This window comes from Pteronotus mesoamericanus, unplaced genomic scaffold (assembly GCF_021234165.1).
Source record: "Pteronotus mesoamericanus isolate MK-2021 breed Mesoamerican mustached bat unplaced genomic scaffold, CSHL_Meso_final scaffold_45, whole genome shotgun sequence".
Taxonomy (NCBI): domain Eukaryota; kingdom Metazoa; phylum Chordata; class Mammalia; order Chiroptera; family Mormoopidae; genus Pteronotus; species Pteronotus mesoamericanus.
Window position 1 is genome coordinate 5,231,605 of NW_026555317.1, and position 20,028 is coordinate 5,251,632.

The 20,028-nt window shown below is 44.4% G+C and overlaps 1 protein-coding gene across 1 annotated transcript in view; it reads left to right on the top strand.

Moving 5' to 3' along the window:
* Positions 1-20,028, top strand: part of ANTXR1 (ANTXR cell adhesion molecule 1) — a 223,120-nt gene that overhangs the window by 119,953 nt on the left and 83,139 nt on the right. The window contains exon 13 of the mRNA XM_054593556.1: positions 13,104-13,199. Coding sequence (XP_054449531.1) covers positions 13,104-13,199 — 96 coding nt within the window. The remainder of the gene's footprint in view (positions 1-13,103; positions 13,200-20,028) is intronic.

Genomic DNA, 20,028 nt, shown 5'->3' on the forward strand with positions numbered 1-20,028 from the left:
AGCACACTTTGAACATTTACAAAAAGTAGCCATGTACTAGATCATAAGTGAACAGATTTCAAAAAATTGGTATCGCGTAGACCATATTCTGTGACCAAAAAAATCCATTAAAAATTGATAGCAAATCAATTTTATAAATCTTATGTATTTTGAAATTTCAAACACATCTAAATCTTTTTCTAAGTCAAAGTAACAAGGGAAATTGGGGAAATACTGAAAACTAGTTAGTTAGGAAGATGCCACATAAAACTTGTGGAACGCAGCTAAGGTGGTTCTGAGAGGGAAATTTGTAACCTTAAATGTTTATATTGGAAAAGAAGAAAAGTTTTAAGTCAATTATCCAAGCATAGAACTCAAGATGGTAGAGAAGAACAACAGAGTAAATCCCTCCAAAAAATAAGACAAAAATAATAAAATAAGAACAGGAAAAAAAAACAAGGTTGATACCGAAAACTATTAGTTGCAGGGAGGGGTGCTGGAAAAGAGAAATAGACTGTATCTAAAGGACTGCGTTATCAGTAGTCAGTTCTGGATGGGAGGAGGGACCAATTCATTGTTATCACAGCTTCAAGCAGGCTGGAGTGAGATCATTAACCCAGGGAACAAAGAAAACGTGCAAATTGAGCTCGTTCCCCACCTATCCCTAGGTCTTTCTTCCTATGGAAACCTTTTCACACAAAACGGATGCTATGAAATATTGTACCATGTTTACATTTTACTCTCTGACATTCTTATCATGAACTAAAATTTTCCAAATTACTCTGATCCTCGATTTCTGAGGCTGTTTCTAGAGTGGTCTTCTGATCTGATCACTGTTTTTTAAGTTCATGGCTCTGCTTTTCCTGGCCTCTCACATCTTGGTCTTACACATGTCTTCCATTTGAGATTGCTCCCCACTTTCTAATTTGACCATTTAGCTTCTGGATGCCCAGATATTAGACAACTAGGCTTATATAATTTGTATATAAAATAAGAATTCCTGTCTTTGAATAAGAACTTGGGAGAGTGTATATTCCTTGAGTACACAAGCTTTAGGAAATGACCAGTATGTCTGCTGATGCCTGCCCCTGGGCCGTTGGGACTGTTTGAAACAGCTTAATCTTTTGGGTTGAGCATTCTGAACTAACAAATTCAGTTGACAGAGGAACAGTGATAGGAAGAAGTATACAATTTGCACATTTTAAAGAGGATCCAAAAAGTGTGTGTATAGGGAGAGACAGAGAGGAGGAGGAGGAGGAGGAGAAATGAACAGGTCAGGAAATAGGACTATAAAGCAGAAAGCCTGAGAGGACCTCCTTTCTGCCAACACTAAAATAATTGCCAACTCTTTAAATGGTCAAAAACTGGCAAAATCAGTGGGCTAAGCTATCACAGAGTTAGAGGTGACAACAGCCTGCCCCAGACCACATTGTCCTGGTTAGCACTTTATAGTCATTGCACCAAATCACAACCTGCCCCAGGGTCCTTACATGTGTGTTGTAATCAGAATGTTATTTTGGGACTACATAGCTTGTATTGTTTGTACTCTCAAAAAGAAGGCAAACTCTTCCCTCTATTCCCTAGAGAATGACATGAAGGTATATAGAGTGACATGAAAATATGTAAAGTTGCATGAAGGTATATAAACAATTTTCCTTTTGTGAAGCAACCAGCTTCTCACCTATTCATTAGGGCACCAAGGAAATTCAAAGGTCAGTATTTTATATCTTCTCTAAGGAAGATTCAGTGCCACAAGCAATGCATAACTAGCATTCTTTGGCTGTTGCTGTGATTGCTAAAGCAGATGTTAGTTTAGTCAGTGCCCAAAACAGTGGGCTTCATGTTTTGTTCATTTAAAAAAAAATTTTAAAGCACTTGCAGAAGTGACAATTAAAATATTTCTGGGTTTCTTTTACACAGAGCTCAGCACCAAGAAAACTGCTTCCTTTGTAGGCCAAGGAGTATGAAAGGTACAGCTAAGACAATTTGATTTTGCCTGCCTGGCTGAAATTCATGGTCTTAGCAAAGGTATCTATAAAGCTTGAGATTGTGTATAAAAAGTGCAAATTCAGCCAAAATAAATATCTAACAAATGTTACATGATACAGTCCAGCCTGGTAGCCTCAGTTGACCCTGACCTGCTGGACTTAAAATTTGTGAATATACTCAGCTCTAATAGATTAAAATGTTTGCTGATAATCAAACATTTTTATTTCATACTTCCTCACTCTAAATAAAATTATGTTCATTCCTATCTCTGTGCCTTTGATCATATTTCACTTTCCTTCTGGAATGCTTTCTCATCTTCTCTCCACCTACCCAGATTTCACCGTGGCTGCGAGGCCTGCCAAGTGCTGCCTGGATCTGTCCCAGGATGCCTCGCTGACCTTGGCAGGTCTCCTAAACTCTCTGTGCTCTGAGCTCAAGCACTGTGGTTTGTAGCATCGTTTAGAGTTTAACGGCACAGAACCTGTGCTGCTCCTAAAAGAGCCCTGTGAGTCAGCGCTGACTTTCTCACTGGACTGCGATAACATCTTCCAGGCCTGACAGACGACTTTTTCATCTTTCTGTGTCTCCTACTGCTAGGCATGTGTTAGAAACACAATAGAAAATTGTTTTTTGGTTTCCTGATATCCCGTTGCATCGTTTAGAGACATTGTTTTAAGGAATCAGTCATCCTGCTGATTTCTGGTAGCATCTTTCTGAGGTGCCACCAAAAAGGTAGGCATGGTTTCCACCTTCCTGAGTTCACAACCTAGAGCAGTAGCCAACAGTGGGCAGTAGGTATGCTTACTTACTGATAGTAGATACTAATGATGCTGACTAATAAGGGAAGGATGACCAATAAGACCAATTGAGCACATACATTAAATAAATAGCTACATGAAAGGGAAAGAGAGAAATCCCTGTATCAAATGGAACAAAAAATGAAAATGAGTAATTAACCCTTCTCTTCTAGTGTTATAGTATTTGAAATTATTAAGTAACTTTTTTAAAATCCTATTTCTACAGGCCACTCACAATAACTAAGGCATTTGGACTCTAATGAGCTACATCTCACCTGCATTATTCTCTAAAAACAGGTTTTATTTGATAAGCTCTATGCATTTCATGCAAGAAAATTAAGTACTGAATGAATCCGAGATTTACTTATTACCACTCTCACCATTAAGAGTGTCATATAATGTGTCTAATAGGTCAGGGTAACAACAGGACCAAGATGATGCTGGAACCCTGACTGGTGGGGTTCAGTTGGTTGGGCATTGGCTCGCAAAGCTAAAGGTCACTGGTTCAATTCCTGGTCAGGGCACATGCCTGTATTGCAGGTTTGGTCCCCAGTTGGAGTGCCTACAAGAGGCAACCAGTCACATCGATGTTTCTCTCCCTCTCCTTCCCCTCTCTCTAAAAATAAATAAATAAATAAATATTTTTCCAAAAACCTGATGCTAGAAAACCTTGATAGAGGGGACCTCTAAGCTTGCATTTGTAGGAATGTGGCATCAATCTTCCCCCTAATCACATACTAATATGGTATATCTAAGTCCTTCTGGTATTATTCATATAAAGCATAAAGTAATAAGGTTTATAGCGAACTAGAATTTATATCCAAATGATTGCTACTTCTTCAAAATATTTACTTGGAAGGTAATATCCTTTCTCCAGCAACACTGTCGCTGTTTGAACTGTCTTCTGAACTCCTGCTCCGAAACCGCCCCAACTTTGAAGGCACTGTATTTGAATATCCTCATTAAGGAAATAGGAGAACATCCTCAATATCTGATTTCAAAACAACCCCAAAAGTTGTAGGTATGATGAATGGTGGGTTATCAATCTGGGAAGCTTCTTGGTGGAAAACAAAGCATGACTAAGGAGGTGCAAGATTTTTCTCTTTGTTGTCCATATAATGATTTCAAAAACAGTTCCAAGGGCGGTATTTCAGAACGCTTTGCACAGTGGCTACATCGTTGTAGAGTCTTCAGCAGCCAAAGCAACTAATTTGGAATTAGATTCATTTGGATGTGGGAGTTCTGCCATGCGCACTACACAGACAGCCTCGTTACTTTAGCCATGCTTTTCAAAGACTTCCACAAGGGCAGAGGTAACTCTCGCCTAATACTTTTTCTATACAGCCTACTTTATGGGTTAACAAATCCAGTATCTATCAATTTTATTCCCACTTCTCACCCAGATTACCTCTCAGGTAGCAAAAATGAACTTGATGTTTGATTATGTTTCACTCTCATTAATGTTTGATCAACTTTAATAAGGGATATTAAATTTACCATTGGAAAACCCACTTGGTTTTCCCTTTCCTTGATACTGGGATGGCAATCTGAGGGTCTGTAACTTCCCAAATATGTAACCTGGGACCACCCAACAACACCAGTGCTCCAGTAAGAGTTAGCATGGTGTTCACAAGAATCAAATTCATTTGCCTAGGCCAAGCCTTGGCACAACACCAGGAACACAGCCTGGGCAGGGGAAACAAAGGGAGAATGGAAAGGGAGGCCACATTTATTGAAGGATGGCTGTGTGCCAGGATCTCTACACATACTTTATCTTGTATGAGTATCAAATCAGTCCTGGAAATAGAAATATCTCAATTTCACATATGTAGAGAAAAAGAAGGCTAAGAGAGGTTGGGTAACTTATCCAAAGTCCACATATTAGTAAGTGGAAAAATAAGATTTAGATCTTTTCCTGATTCCAAAGCCCAAGCTCTTTGTAGTGAGGTTGGTGAGCTGTTTCTAGTGATGGAGCCATAGAGGAGGCTGTGAGCAGCCTGGGGCAATGTTTGCTCCAGTGCCATTTCTGCCTCTCACTGCCTGTAGAAGGTGTTAGCCTGCTAAATTCTCATTTCCCTCAATTTAATAAATAAGTTGAGTGACTATTAAGTCCTTCTACACTGGAAACATTTTACTACGGGGGTGTCTAACCCACAGCGCATGATCCGCATGGGACCCAGGATGGCTATGAATGTGGCCCAACACAAAATTGTAAATTTACTTAAAACACTATGAGATTTTTTTTTTTTTTTTTTTTTTGTGATTACGTTTCACAATGTATTTAATGTGTGGCCCAAAACAACTCTTCTCCCAGCGTGGCACAGAGACACCAAAACATTGGACATGCCTGCTTTACTACATCTCAAAGATATAGAGATGAGTCAAGTCAGATCTATGTCCTCTAGGGGCATAAAGTTCAGTGAGATAGACAAGCACATAATAATATAATTTCTACAATGTACAGTAGAGGCTGAGATAGAGACATGATATAAAATGGGGGTGCAGACTCAGAGTTCATTCAACGGTAGTATTGACTTGTTTGTGTTCCACACTCAACTACCAGGTCTGTTACTGCAGAGGCCTTGTCCATCTTTAGTGCCAGTGCTTGTAGGGGACCTAGCCCATAGCAGGTTTTCAATAAATACACATGGTGTGAATGAATCAGGTGGTGCCTGATCTAAGACTTGAAAGACGAGAAACAGTTAACCAAGCAATGAAAGGAAGAAAGGGTGTTTCGGGAAGAAGAACATGAGAACGAGAACAGCAAAGTATATATTGGTAATTATATGCAGTTTAGTTTTGCCAAAGCATTAAGTGTGAGGAGGGAGGTGGTAGGAAAGGAGATTGGAGAAAAATGAGAGGCTGGTTGTGAAGGACCTTTTGGCTTAAGGACTCTTGTACCTAGGGTTCCATATGTGCATTCTGGGGATTTGATAGACATCCCCACCCAATATTGTTATCAAAGTTTGTGAACTTGTGTGTAAATGTGAATGTGTCCTCTCTGAGGAAGGGGTATATCACTCTCATTAAATTCTCAAATGTAAAGAACTGCAGACAATACAGAGCTGTTAAAGAGTTCAGGGGGTAGACAGAACTATCAGACTAATATTTTAGAGAGATGACTCTAGATTTACAGAGAATGGAGGTCCGGGTAGCAAGAATGGGACTGGAGAGACCAGTGAAGAGAGAACTGCAGCTATTCAGGAAAGAAATCATAGGATTATAAACCTAATCAATGGTGTTGGAGATTGAGTAGACGGGGCAGATTCATGATACTTTGGAATTCGAAGCAGATGTACTGAGGGAGGGTATGACATCAGGGAGGAGAGAGGGAGCGAAAGAAAACTGAGATTGACTCCCAAGTTTCCAACTTGGGTTGCTAAGTAAGACTGTTGAATGAAGAAAGGAGAACCAGCAGGTGTGAAGGGGAAAACGATGAGCTCAGTTTGAACTCTGGAGTCTGAGGTATCAACAGGACTTACCAGACAGTTGAATGACCCTGACTCTGCCCCCAGAAGCCTGAGGAGAGATCTGGGCTAGAGATAAAGATTGAAGTCTTCACTATCTAGATAAGAGTTTAAACTATAAAAGGAAATGAAAGCCCATGGAAAGTTTTAGAAAGAAAAGACAAGATGGACCCACAGTGTGTCTATGACTTGTATAACACCGTAAATTACTAAATGTCACTTAATTGTACACTTGAATGATTCAAATGGGAAATTTTAAGTGTGTGTGTGTATGTATGTAGGTGTGAGATATATATATATCTTTTACCATAATTTTTTAAAGTGGGGGAAATAGATAAACACTTTTGGCAAAATAAAAAGTATATACTTTTCTAAATTAAAAAAAAAAGGATCCATGGGGCATGGCGACATTTTAAGGACTGCATACAGGGAGAAGCCCATGAGGAAGTCGACAGGAGTGATCAGAGACGGGAGAAAGGCTCAGGAGCGTGCTGTCAATGCCAATAAAATACAGGGCGGGGTGGGCGGAGCAGTTAGAATCACCAAGGCTACTTCCAGAAATAACAGTCAGAATATATGAGCTCTGGGAGAGAGAATTTTGGTCTCTAGACTTGCCCATCCAGAACTCAGCAGCAATAAAATGACTTAAATTTCATCTTTCAAAATAAAACTTGCCCATGCTCTGCCAGTTTTGTCTGGGCAGGAAACAGAGCTCAAACCAGCTGCTGAGGACGGTGCTAAATTCCACTTCAGAGCACTGGAATGTGACGCCTCCCAAGTGCCAGCCTCTCTGCCCTGGGAGGGAGGAAGGAAGCCTGGAGCAGAGGGAGGCACCACGGAGCCCTCCAGCCTCCCTCCGCCAGGGGCGGACACTCCTCCTGCTGCTCACAGGGTCTCCCATCAGAGCAGGACAAGTTCCTTCATCTCTGCATAGTTCCCTCTTACCAGGATGGCTTCTCTGGTATTTAGACCAAGTGTGTTGCTATGACATCACAAGGTCATAGCCAGAAGCTGCCTCTGTCTGAAGGGTCTCTGTCGCTGGAGGACTTTCAACAGTGCTTCAAAGACAACCTCATTGAGCACCAGACACAGAGGAACGGGCACAGGAGGGAGGCAGAGGGACCACTGGGAAAGTTCACTCTGTGGCAAATCCGCCTCATGTCATCCTGAGTGCCCTGTACCACCGCCACTGACTAACTGAATCAGGAAAACAGCGTTGCCCACTTGTGGATGCTCTAGTGCATCTTCAGCCGGTTTCCTGCCATATTTGTGGCAGTTTGGCTAAGAGTCCTTCGATGTGGCAGAATAAACCTGCTAATTCATTCTTTCATGTTAGATTTTTAAAAGATAGTTTAATCATGTGAAAGAATTAGAGTATCTTCAGTAATTCAGTGTTAATATTCAGAATCTGCCAAACTGAGCATAGAACCAGAGAGGGCTCTCCTACATAACACTTTTGTTAATCATTTGTGTACACTCTTGTTGTCAAAAGGTAATTGTTACAATTACCAGGACCCATCTTGTGCGATGTTCAAATAAGAGATATTGGGGGGCTACTGTGGTAGGGGGCAAGAAAACATGTGACAAACAGAAATGAGATCTTAAAAATGGTAGATGAAAGCCTCAATATTGACTTTATTATTGAGGGCTGGAGACTCTGGAGATTATTGCGTGTGGCAGCTAGTGGGCTGGAAACTGAAGCCCAGAATTAAATACATTTACCAGCCTTGTCGTGGGCATGGGGCCTGTCTGGGGAAATCTGACAACCAGGGGCAGAGGTGCCAGGAAGCTGATGAAGCTTAAGCTTCAGGGATCCCCACTAGAAAGGGGCCCTTCTAGATTCTTCTAAGGCCCTGGGAGGAGCCATGTTATTTTGCATTTATATTTTTATGTTCTTTTCCTTAAAGAGGCCTCCCAAATTGTACAGCATCAGCCTCCCCTCCCCCCCAAAAATCTGCCTGCATGAAACAGAAGAGGACAGCCCTGCTCCCCGCGGGCCGCATGCTCCCAGGAGAAGGGCGAGCAGATCCCAGCGTGCTCGGCTGACTCCAGCCTTATTTACTGAAGGAGTAAAGGGGAAGAGAAAGCCCTGGGTTGTACATACAGGGCGCCCTCAACATAGAAGGACGTGCAGGAACGGGGGAGAACGCTCCCTCCTTCGCTGACACAGTCGTGCTGGCCGAACTGCGGGCTCTTCGTTGGCTCCATAATTGCCATACCTGGGCATCAGGCAGACTCTCACGCCAGACTTGAGATGGAGCATTTCACAAAGTTTCTTTAAGTTGAGCTTCCCCCAGCCCCCCACTAATCCCTCTCCATTCTGGACTCCTCCCTTGGCCATGGCAACCCACAAACCACACTGAAAGCAGCAGCCACGCTCGATGCTCCCCAGTCCAGGGGCCTGCCCCTCTCCTGTCCCACCACAGGCAGGCCCAGACAAGATCCCACCACAAGCCATGCGTCAGATATTCAGAATTACCTAGAAACCTACCAAGTAAGACATGCTTTCATTACTCAAGTTTCCAAATCCATACCCTTGAACACAATGCCTCCTTGTTTTAAAAGACATGCCCTCATCTGGTGAGCTGGGAACAGAGGCATTAAGAAAGCCATGAGGCAGTGATTTGGCCTCTCAAGCCAGACAGCCTTGATGGAAGGTCACCCTAACAGCAAATGCCTTGGGAGGAGCAGAGTTGGGGGAGTCCTGCCCTCGAATTGAATGTGCCATGTCTGCTCTGTGAGAGCATATTTTGCTGCAGCGTTTGATGGTGGGGTGGGGGGTGGTAAGGCATAAAACTCTTCATCGAAGAAAACAGGTGATCCCCGCCTCCGAGTGGAAGAAGCACCACCTCAGGCTGCTTGCTTTACCATGCGCTTGCTTTCAGCTTCAGTCACACACCCCAGAGCCCCCTTCCTTTTGCCAAAAAAAAAAAAAAATTTTTTTTAAGTAAAGGGCCATATTGATTTTTGAAACTTTGTTTTTACTTTTTTAAATAAAGTAAGATTTTAACTTGTGATATTTAGGCTATTGGGAAAACAACGGTGGTAGGGATCAACCTTTGGTTATGTATATGCAGCTCCTGTTCCCCTCAGAAATCTATTTTGAAGGTTTGTGGTCAGTTGCAGGCAGGCAAGGCCTGCCGGCCCAGCGGGTGTCAGACTGAGAATTTGCTGGGCAAGGCAGCTTCTGTTCTTGCTTTGTGTCCTAAAATCAAGTCCCAGCAGGTCCCCACCTCAAGCTCCTACTCCTGCAAAGAGGGACAACAGTCCCTGCAACAAGGCTGCTTTACAAGGCTCATTTAATGAAATGAGATAATGCATGTACAGCACTGTGCATGGTCCCAAGCATGTGGAAACACACAGTAACAGTCAGCTAGTGTTCATAAAATCAGTACTGAACATGTCCACGAAAATCCAAGCGTCCTGGAAGGAGTGACCCTTAAGATGTCATCCTAAAAGAACTGGGCAGAATTGCCGCAGCCCTTCGCCTGGGCCTTTGACCCCCAACCTTTCCCTCCTCTGGTTCACATTTGACAGCTGCTTCCCAAGAAATAAATCCCTTCGCAGTACATCCTGAGTTACATCCATCAACGATCCCGCCGGGCTCAGGAGAGAGGCCGTGCTGCCCAGCTTGGCTTGTGTGGCCCCTCACAGTGGGGAGCCCACCTCCCTCTCGCCCCCGTGCCATGCGTTCGTGTTCGCCTTTCTGTGCAGGAATGCCACCCGCCTTGGCCCTGCAGTAGAGCTCCAGTGTGTCCCCTCCTCTATTAGTGCTAGTTCCCAGGCACTTGGTTCCTAGCACTTGATAAGAGCAATAGTCTGCTGGCTAAACTGTGAGTGGTGGAACCAGACTGTTCTGCTTTCAATTCTGGTTTCTCCCTGTGACCATGGGCAAATTTCTTCACCTGTCCTTGCCTCGCTATTTTTATCTGTAAGACTGAAAAATAGTATCATTAAATTCATAAGGTTGTTAATGAGAATTAAATGAGCTAATATATAGAAAGCATGTTAGTACATAGAAAGAACAGTCCCTGACACATAGTATGTGCTCAATAAATATTAACTGTACGAATAACAGTCAATATTGTCATCATTATCATTATTACTATTCACCAGAACAGAAGCTCTTTAGGCATAGAGACTGTCTATTTTGTTCACCGCCTGGCACAGAAGAGGTGCTGGGTATACAGCTGTTGAATAACACACAGCCCTTTGCCTGTGGTTGTTTATTTAACAACCTTGCATTTAGGGGCTTTCTTGTGGGAGAGCGAGCTGTCTCTATAGCAGGATACAGTTCCCCCAGAAGCTCCTGTCCCTGCTCACTTCCACTCCCCCAGGGCCCCTGGCTGCATCTGCCCCTTCCTGAGTCCCACATGTCCCCCTCTGATACGGCCAAAGAGAACTGTGGCTCGCGAGGGGCAGACCAGCCTGCCCGGAGGAAGGCCAAAGGTACCTTTGTCCAAATCCAGGAAGTCCTCCCTAACGCAGAAGCCTCCTCTCTCCCCTGGCGGGCCAGGTCCTTCACCCTCCCCACTTCACAGGAAACCTTCTCCTTCTTCTGGAAGGAAATGTAAACACTTCCCCACAATACATCAGCCTTTCTGCTTCTGAAGTGAAATGTAAAATCAGGAGAGGGGAGATTGTACATAATGTGAATAAATGGAGTCTGTAGTCTTCACTTAATTATAAAGCAATACTAAAAGACCACTGTTTTATAAGCCTCTCAGTAACCATTTATTCCAAGTGCAAACAGATTTATGACCTGAAATACCCACCGTGTTTTCCGTCATGGGAAAATAGAGGGAGGGTGAGTTCAACGTTTAGATACGATAGCTTCCATCCCAATTGCCCGGCCACGGTTGCTTCCATCTTATGGCTCATTTTATCCTCACATCGGTGCATTGAGGCAGGTGAGGTTTAGCATCTCCGTTGCATGGGTGTAGCATGTAAAGACTGAGATATCAAGTGGGTTTCCTTGGCTAACAAATTTGGAAAACACATGGGATTCCTTTGTGTCATCACTGAGAGCATCGTTCTCTGCTGTAGCTCATGCACATAAATTATGGGTCCAGAAGCACCCTCTGCCATGGCCGTGCCCATCTGCTGGCCCTTGCCCTCTCTCCCCAGCCCCTGCCCAGCCCTGCACCTGCACTTGTAAGACTGCAGCTCCCTCGAGGGCAATGTGGCATTCTCAAGCCTTGGCTTGGTGGGGGCCGGGGTCTTCAGTTCCCTGGCTTTTTGGTTAAAGAAAGACATTCCAGGGAGTAAGAGTTGCCTTTAAACAGCTTTCAGTTGCCCCTGCTGAGCACGCCAGAGTGGGAATGAGTCATGTCCCTGCTCTGCCATTAACCTACTGGGTTACCCTGCACGGGCCACCCAACATCCGTCCTCTGTGTGGGGTGGGAGGGGCGCAGAGGGGCAGCTTTGAGAATCTGATTGTGCTGTGGATGGTCTCTCCTGAAGACACATCCACCAAAAATCAGGGGTGTCACTTAAGGAGGGCCACAGCCTTCTGTCCCTTTGAGCTCATTTGGGTGCCCCGTTGGTGCATGGACCCTGGTGAAGAACCCCCGGGCCAGGTGAGCTCCGACACCGCAGGGAGGAGACCCAGGTGTGGATTTATGGTGCCGCTTCTGTAGTTTATTTTCTCCTTATGACATGTTTTAAAAAAGAAAATACCACTTTAAAAAGAAAAATATAAACACTACCAGCAAAACCACTATTAATATTTTATTAAATATCCCTCAGTCTTTCACTTTCTCAACATACATGTACATAAACCCACTAATTATATCAGGAATGTTTTCTTATGTCTGCATGGTAATTGACTGCATGGTAGTTATAAAATGTATTATTCTGCCATTCCCTAATTGTTAAACATTTACATTTTTCCTTTATTATTATTATCTGTGCAAATATACCTGATTATTTTCTTGGGCTAAAAGTGACATAGCCAGCCCTACCTACAGTAAGCCCCTTGCCACCTCCTCTCCAAAAGCTGGGCCCATTTCTACCCCCTGTAGCCAGGAGGGGGCAAAGTGTAGAGGGAACTTAAATCTGCTTCTGGATCCAGCAACTCCAAATACCTACACCAAGCAGGATCTCTGTTTGCTAAAAGTTAACAACCGCCTCAGGCCACAGCAATCCTGACTATTTTCATGGCTGGCTTAGGCACGTTTTGAAGTGGCTGTCCTTCGCCTTGGGGGCCTGCCTCACCCTCTGGCCCTCACAGAACCACCTGATCTGACTGCAGCAGTGACTCAGCCACCACACCCTCCCCTCCGAGGTTCGAGGTTTGGCAGCAGCTGCTCCGCCCTCCACTCCCTACCATCCATCTCCTCTTGATTGCTTCCTAGCAGCAGCCCTAGACTTCCCATTAAAGCCCCGGGAACCGGTTACGTGAATCTCTGCAAATGGGTTCCGGGGAGCAGGCTGAATCCTGAGTAGCACTGTCCTGACACCAGCCCAGGTGGTGGCAGACCCAGGATGTGGGAGGCTGTCACTGGGCAGAGGGTGATGGTCCAGAGGCAGATGGACAGTGATAGGCCACCTCAGTGCCCGGGGCGTGGGCAGTGCCTGCTCTGTCTCTAACGGAGCTGAGCCTTCAGAACATTGCTCAAAGAGCAGGGTCTCACTGAAAAAATGAATCTACTTCTCATGAGAATTGGCTACATAGAGTGGGTTGATCAGAATGATGAGCAGAGTTTCAACAATTTGTTTGACAAATTGTGCTCTCGTGTGGGCCTTAAATCTGCATATCGGTGATGGGAGGGGGAGGCCACAGGTGTTGCCTTGCCCCACCCTGAGCTCCAGTGCTTGTTCTACACGTGGCCTGCCCTGTGACTCACCACTCTTTCTTTGGGCCCCACAGTCTGATGGCTCCATCCTGGCAATTGCCCTGCTGATCCTGTTCCTGCTCCTGGCCCTGGCTCTCCTCTGGTGGTTCTGGCCCCTCTGCTGCACCGTGGTAAGTCCCCAAAGCTCCTCCTCCTTAATCAGGCCTCGGGCCGCTCAAAGCAAAGGGTGACACAAAGTTAATAGGACCATGAGCAGGATAAGGGGAATAAAAAACTGTGGAAAGCTTGAGGACAAATCTTGAATTGCGTATACAGTTTACACAAAAATGACATAAACTAACGTTGCTCAATGGAACCAGGAGTCACAAGGGTCAATATAGGTTAGGAAAGTGGGATTGCCAATGACACATCCTCTAGGTAGGGCAGCTGAGGTGGCTGCTCTGATTCCGGTGCTTAGGAAGGATGCACAGAAGACCGTAAATGATGGTTTTTATTGGACATGTAATGAATATATATGCATATGTATGCATCTTGCATGTATACACATACCGCACATGCTTGTTAAATTGTACTAACTGATACTCTCCCAAGGCTTCTTGATCTTAGCAACTAGTCAGCCCATCTGAAAGAACACCTTAGGTCTCCTTATTTTTAACAATAAAGAGTGGCACCTACCTCTATTTCATTACCTTTAGCTAACACAGGACACACCTGCTCTGTGCCAGCACTGGTCTGAGCACTTGGGCTACAAGATCCACAAGAAACTGCCTCCTCTTCTTCCTCCTCATCTGGAGCCACCTCATAGCTCTGAACAGTATCTCTGAATAGCTTAGGGCCTAGAATAAGCCAACATCACCTGCCATGACCAAAAGATATGTGCCTGTTTATCAATTTCTATTCCTTAGACTGCAAACAAGCCCAAAGACAGTAATAGCCAAATGAAGAAGAAAACATTAGCTCTCACGTGTCTAGTTCTAGCAAGTGCCCAGCCTTTATGCAATGTCAGAGCATGTGCAATATGCAATAAAGCCCATGTGAGCTTGAAATGAGTGTGGCCCTGTTGCCATGCGTCTTCCATTTCTTATATCTTAGTTCTTCCGCGGGAGGGTCCTGTGGTGCAGTCGGGGTAGGGGTGTGCGAGGGAATTAACGGTGAGCCTCAGCAGCCAAGAGCTTGTCACATGTTATCTCTGAAACTCCGGCACTCAGCACACAGTGCAAGGGGACTCCACATCTGTATGTAGAACTGAGCTGAACAAAGACCATAAACTCAGAATGCTAGATGTGAAAAGAAAGGGGGAGGAGTTTTGAATGACATTTTTAAAGAGGTGGTAAATGAAGGAGATGAGAAACTCAACCAGAAGGTTCATCCACATGGCAGGGACTTTTGGAAAGAAAGAGGCTCTTCCATCAATAGAAGGCTTTGGGCACCGAGGGAATGAGGTGACTTGTAGCAGACAAGAACATGTGTATTCAGGGAGGGATCCAGGACAGGTGCAAGTATCAGGTCCGTTGCAATCCAGACTGGACTGATTTCAACGAGATTTTAAACTGATTCTTACCATAGCACCCCCAAGAGTTAAACTTTGTTTTAAATGCTTGAAGCTGCACAGCCATTTTAGTTTTGGGGCAGGGGGGAAAGGCACCTTTTCAAGTCTGGGATTTTGAGGAAAGAAACCCCTGCAGTGGGTTCTCAAAAAAGGGGGTGGCCAAAGCTGGTGACGCTGGCTGCAGGCTTCTAGTGTAGCAGGCATCCCTCTCATTCACCTCGTCCCCGTGATTGTTAAAGACGGTTACCTCGGGGTGAGGAAAACTAGAAATGGCCAAGCAGGGCTTCACTAGCTGTACGATCTTGGGCAAGTTGCTTAATGTCTGTGCCCCAGTTTCCTCATTTAGTAACAACAACAAAAGCACCAACTTCATAGATGGTGAAGAGTGTGTGTGTGTGTGTGTGTGTGTGTGTGTGTGTGTGTGTCTCCTAGAGACAGCACTTTACACAAAGTAAGTGTTGTCTATTATTAATATTTAAAAGTATTTGCTGTGATAGGAATATATTACTATACTCTGTGGCATTCAATTTATATTGGTGGGGAATCTCTTCTTCTCCAGTTTTATTGAGATATAATTAACATATAACATTGTATAAGTTCACATGTACAATATATATTTCAAAATGATCCCACAGTAAGTTTAGTTGACATCTATCACCTCATAGTTACAAATTTTTTCCTTGTGATGAAAACTTTTAAGATCTACTTCAGCAACTGTCAAATAAACAATACAGTATTATTAACTAAAGTCATCATGTTGAATGTTATATCCTCAGAACTTATTTATAACTGGAAGTTTCCATCTTTTGATCATCTTTACACAGCTTCCCCACCTTCCCTCTCCCTACCTCTGGCAACTACAAATCTGATCTGTTTCTATGATGTCATTCTTTTCTTTTTTGTAAGATTCCACATGCAAGTGAGATCGCACAGTATTTGTATGTGTCTTTCTCTGACTTATTTCACTTAACATAATGCCCTCATGGTCTATCCATTATGTTGCAAATGGCAGGACTTTTTCATTTTTATGGCTAAGTAGTATCACATTGTTTGTATATGTAATATATAATAGTATTACATTGTGTATATATAATGTTATATGTAAATCACATTTTCTTTATCTATTCATCTGTCCAACACTTAGGTTATTTTCATACCTTGGCTAATGCTGCAATGAACATGTAGGTGTGGGTATCTCTTTTGGACAGTGATTTTATTTTCTTTGCTTAAATACCCAGAGGAGGAATTGCTAGGTTATGTGGTAGTTCTATTTTTAATTTTATGAGGAACATCTATACTGTTTTCCACAGTGGCTGCACCAGTCTGCATTCCCATCAGCAATACACAAGGGTTCCCTTTCCCCTACATCCTTGCCAACATTTGTTACCTCTTGTCTTTGCAATGAGGTGATAGCTCATTATGGTTTTTATTTGCAGGGAAATGTCTCTTAATTAATGTCATCCAAGGCCAGACTATTTTGCAATATTCAAAATATTTTTCAATGAATGTATCTGGTTAAGTCCACGTTGCTTTGGAAGGCAGCCAGAATGTCTTAATGTGGTCTGATTTTATAAGTCCTGAAGGATTTCTTTACAAGGAAAGACCCTGGAGATTAATTTTCCTGTTTATGATGTTTATAAAAACTGTCCTCACCCTTATTTCTGCCACCTAGCCAGAATTCTGCTGCTTGGTGTACCCCCAAACCTAATTTATCACTCATTCCCTTGATGAGCAATGATACTTTGAAGGGGACAGGATCAAGTCCTGTGTTTTCTAGAGGGAGTCTGCAGGAAAGAGGCCAAATATTGCCTCCCACCCTCGCTTCCCCCCACTCCCAAGGATCCTGGTTCAGAGACACAAGAAGCTTCTCTCTCCCTAGCGCAGCACCCCCCACCACAATTTTGGGACCAGTAGAGGGTGTCCTTGTAAATGATGCCCTGAAACCTTCCTCTGTCACTCTCCCCACCCTGCTCCCAGTGTGAGAAGTGCCCCACGACCCGGTATCAAAGGCGGCCTATCGGTGATGGGAACTAGCCAGAGATCAGAAAGGGCCTGCAAAATGTGGGGTACATGAGGTTTGTCTCTGCTGTGTCCCTTCCTTCCCTTTCTGCAAAGTTCTCTCCAGGAGTGATATTTCAAAATGTCTAACAGCCCCAGTCACAAGGCTCCCAACCCCAATCCCAACTGAGCCCAGCATTAACCTTTTAATTGCAGGATGAGGGGGTGGTGTTGTCCACAAAGTCCTAGATGGTGCGTGGCTACGCAGGTCCCTATTTACTAATTATAAAGAGCATTTTTAAATGTAATGACCAGCATGACCAGATCAGGCATAGTGGTTACTCTCATGCCTGCCCTCGGCATCAGCATCCTCTGGCTTCCTCTTGTCCCTGCCTAGAGGAAGAAATTGACAGCTGAGAGTGGCTGCTGTTACCCATTGCCATTCCTAGCAGGCCCCACTCCCAGCTGGGCCCTTCCAGCTGGATGGAACCGGGGTTAAGTATTGCCTGCCAAGCGGAGTATAATCTATCATGAATGGCTGATGGAGAGAGAGAGAGAGAGAATGGCTACATCCTGGTTCAAAACCTTTCAGTGATTCCTACCTTGGCCTTTGGTGTCCTGAGGTAAACCTTTGGCCTCTGAGATTTCTGCATTTATTCATGGGCACAAAAGCACCCCCACTGAAAGGCAGAGAGGCATTGGACTGTGCCCACTAGGCTTATTTGCGTTTTCAAAAAGGGAATTCAGGGGAGTCAATATTTTACTCCCTGACTCTTTCTTTACTTCTTTATTTACAATAAAGAAATAAAGCCCTGCTTCAGCTTCACAAGGGGCCTTGCCAGACCCTGTAAGTCATGCCACGGCCACTTCACCTTTCTACTGATAAGTTTGGTCCAATAGTATTGAAATCTCTAAATTGAACTTTAAAAAGAGGAAGACTAGGAAATCTAAATGAGAAGAGGATCACAAAAAAAAAGAGGTGAAATGTATTAGAAATGTAAACATACAAATGGCTTGAATGTACAGAGAGGGAAAAATCAACAATGAATCTGTGATGTTAGAGCACTAAACTGTTGCAGAAAATTCAGGCAGTGCTGTGGGTGTACCATCATCCCAGACAGAAGCCACTGCCCTGAGGAGAGCCGGCAGCCCAGCGGGCCTGGTGGCCTTTATGTGCAAGACACAGACCATCATCACATCAGCCTACGTCTCAGCAGGGAGCAAGACACTGATCAGCAATGGGGACTGGCTCCTCCAAATCAAAAATCTGGGGGATAGAATAAATGCCTGCACGGCCTCTAAATCTACTGGATACTCTCATGAATACCCTCAGTTCCCTAACTCCCACCTCACTTGCCCTGCCCACCCCTATACCTAGATCCAGCAATTTGCATGTAGTCATCTCTCCTGCTCCCAAGATGCTGATCGCTTCAGAAGCGAATTGCCTGGGCGTGCTGATGGAGCCACTGCTCACTTATGAGGCCTTCTTCATGCTTAGCAAATTTTACCTCATCCTCATGGAGCCTCAGATTTCATCCCCACAGGGTCTCTCCCAAACCTTGCCCCTCTCCTGGAGATCCTGTCCTACCTCTGGCCGTTTTACTCTCAACAGACAACCTGCTCTTCTGTCTCGGAGAAAAAGCAGAAGCCGTCCTGTGACAAACCCTTCCGCTTCACGCACCCCATACCCCTGTGTCCTCTTCCAACCTCCCTTCTCCTTAGAAGCAGTTCCCCCTTCTCCCTCTCTTTCCACTGTGTTCTTCGTTTTGTTCCCTCTCACTTCAGCCTTGCTATGATATCTTTCCTTCCACTGTCTTCCTCCCCTCTGCCTACAAAAGTATGCTAACCTCCAACCTTTCAAAATGATTCATACCTTATTTCTCCTTCAAGCCTTCCTTTCATCTGCAGGCTTCTTTGCAGACACTCCATGGCTCCTCCCATTCACTTCAGCCTGCTGCCCCCCAACCTCCAATGAATGCTAGGATTTCTCCAGTCCATCTCCCACAAGCCTGAATGCCCTGGACGGTGGTCTCTGCTCCTTCCTCATTCTGTCATAGCTCTTCCAGCCATAGGCACGGCTGGCCCCTCTCTCCCCTTTTTGCTCCTCCTCTACTGGCTTCTGTGGACTACATCTCTGTCCAGGTTTTCCTGTATCTTTCATGGGCCCTTCTTCCTCTGCTATCTTTTATCCTTCAGGGTTGTCTTTGGCCTTCTCTACATGTTGTCTCCAGGCTATATCACCACCTCCCATGACTTCAACTGCAACGAATACACGGATGGCTGCTTAACATGTCCACCCATGGCTGGTCTTGGCTCCAGAGGAACAGAGCCATAGTACAGGGATCCAGTGGACATCTCAGATGTAGGCATTTCACCCTCAACATGTCCCCAACTAAATGATTCATATTATCCCCCAAACTTCTCTCCATCTATGGATTTGTCACCATTCTCCGAGCTGCCCAAACCAGGGACAGCAGTGTGATTGCTGATGCCTCCTTCTGTCCCTCCTTATTGTATCTCACTTCAGAGTTGTCTTCAGTGACTCTTCTTCTCACACTCTGTCTTATCTGTCACATCCATTTACAACCTCTACCCTAGCACAAGCACAATACCTGACGTTCAATAGTTACTTATTAAACAGTTGTGGAAAGCAGGAATTAATGTCATTGCCTTAGCCCGGGAGTCCGCATTTCCCATTGAACTACTGCAATAGTGTTATAATCACTCTATTAGTCTTTCTCACCTTCACTAAAGAGAGTTGTTGTTGTTGTTTTTAAGTAATCTCAGGTCATGGTCCTACTCATTTTACTGTCCAAAATTCTCTTTACTGTTCAATGTCTCTAAAATAGACTTAAAATTCCTTGATTTCCCATGTAGACCTATCCCAGCCTGGCCACCACCTACTTACTTCTATGGCCTCACATCTTAACTTCTGCCTTCCTAGTATTCTGTGCCTACTTCCTTCATCACACTGATTATGCTGGTGCTATAATTGTTTGTCAGTCTTCTCTTGTAGATACAAACTGTATGAAGCCAGGGCTGTAGTTCCCCAAAGCATAACACAGCACCTGTCTCAAAGTGTAAATAAATCTCAAAGTTGGCTGCACAACTAAGTGAATGGAGCGTCATCTCCAGGCAGTCTCACCTCTGGGGCTCCTGAGCACACCATGAACTTATTCCTGCCGTCTCCTTGCCCATGTTGTATCCTCTTGCTGAAATGGTTTCATCTTCTTTGCCTACTCTGTCCATAGTTCCTCTCTCTTCGAAGTCCAGTTCACTCATCACTCCATCTCAGCAGTTTCCAGCACAGCTTTCCCCACCTGAAGAGAATTAGCTACAACCTCACTTGGTTTCATTAGCACTTTGATTCACACATCTATCAGAGAATTTTCTTACTGTGACAAGTACTTATTCATAAGCATGTTTCTTTCACTGTATTATGAACTCCTCCA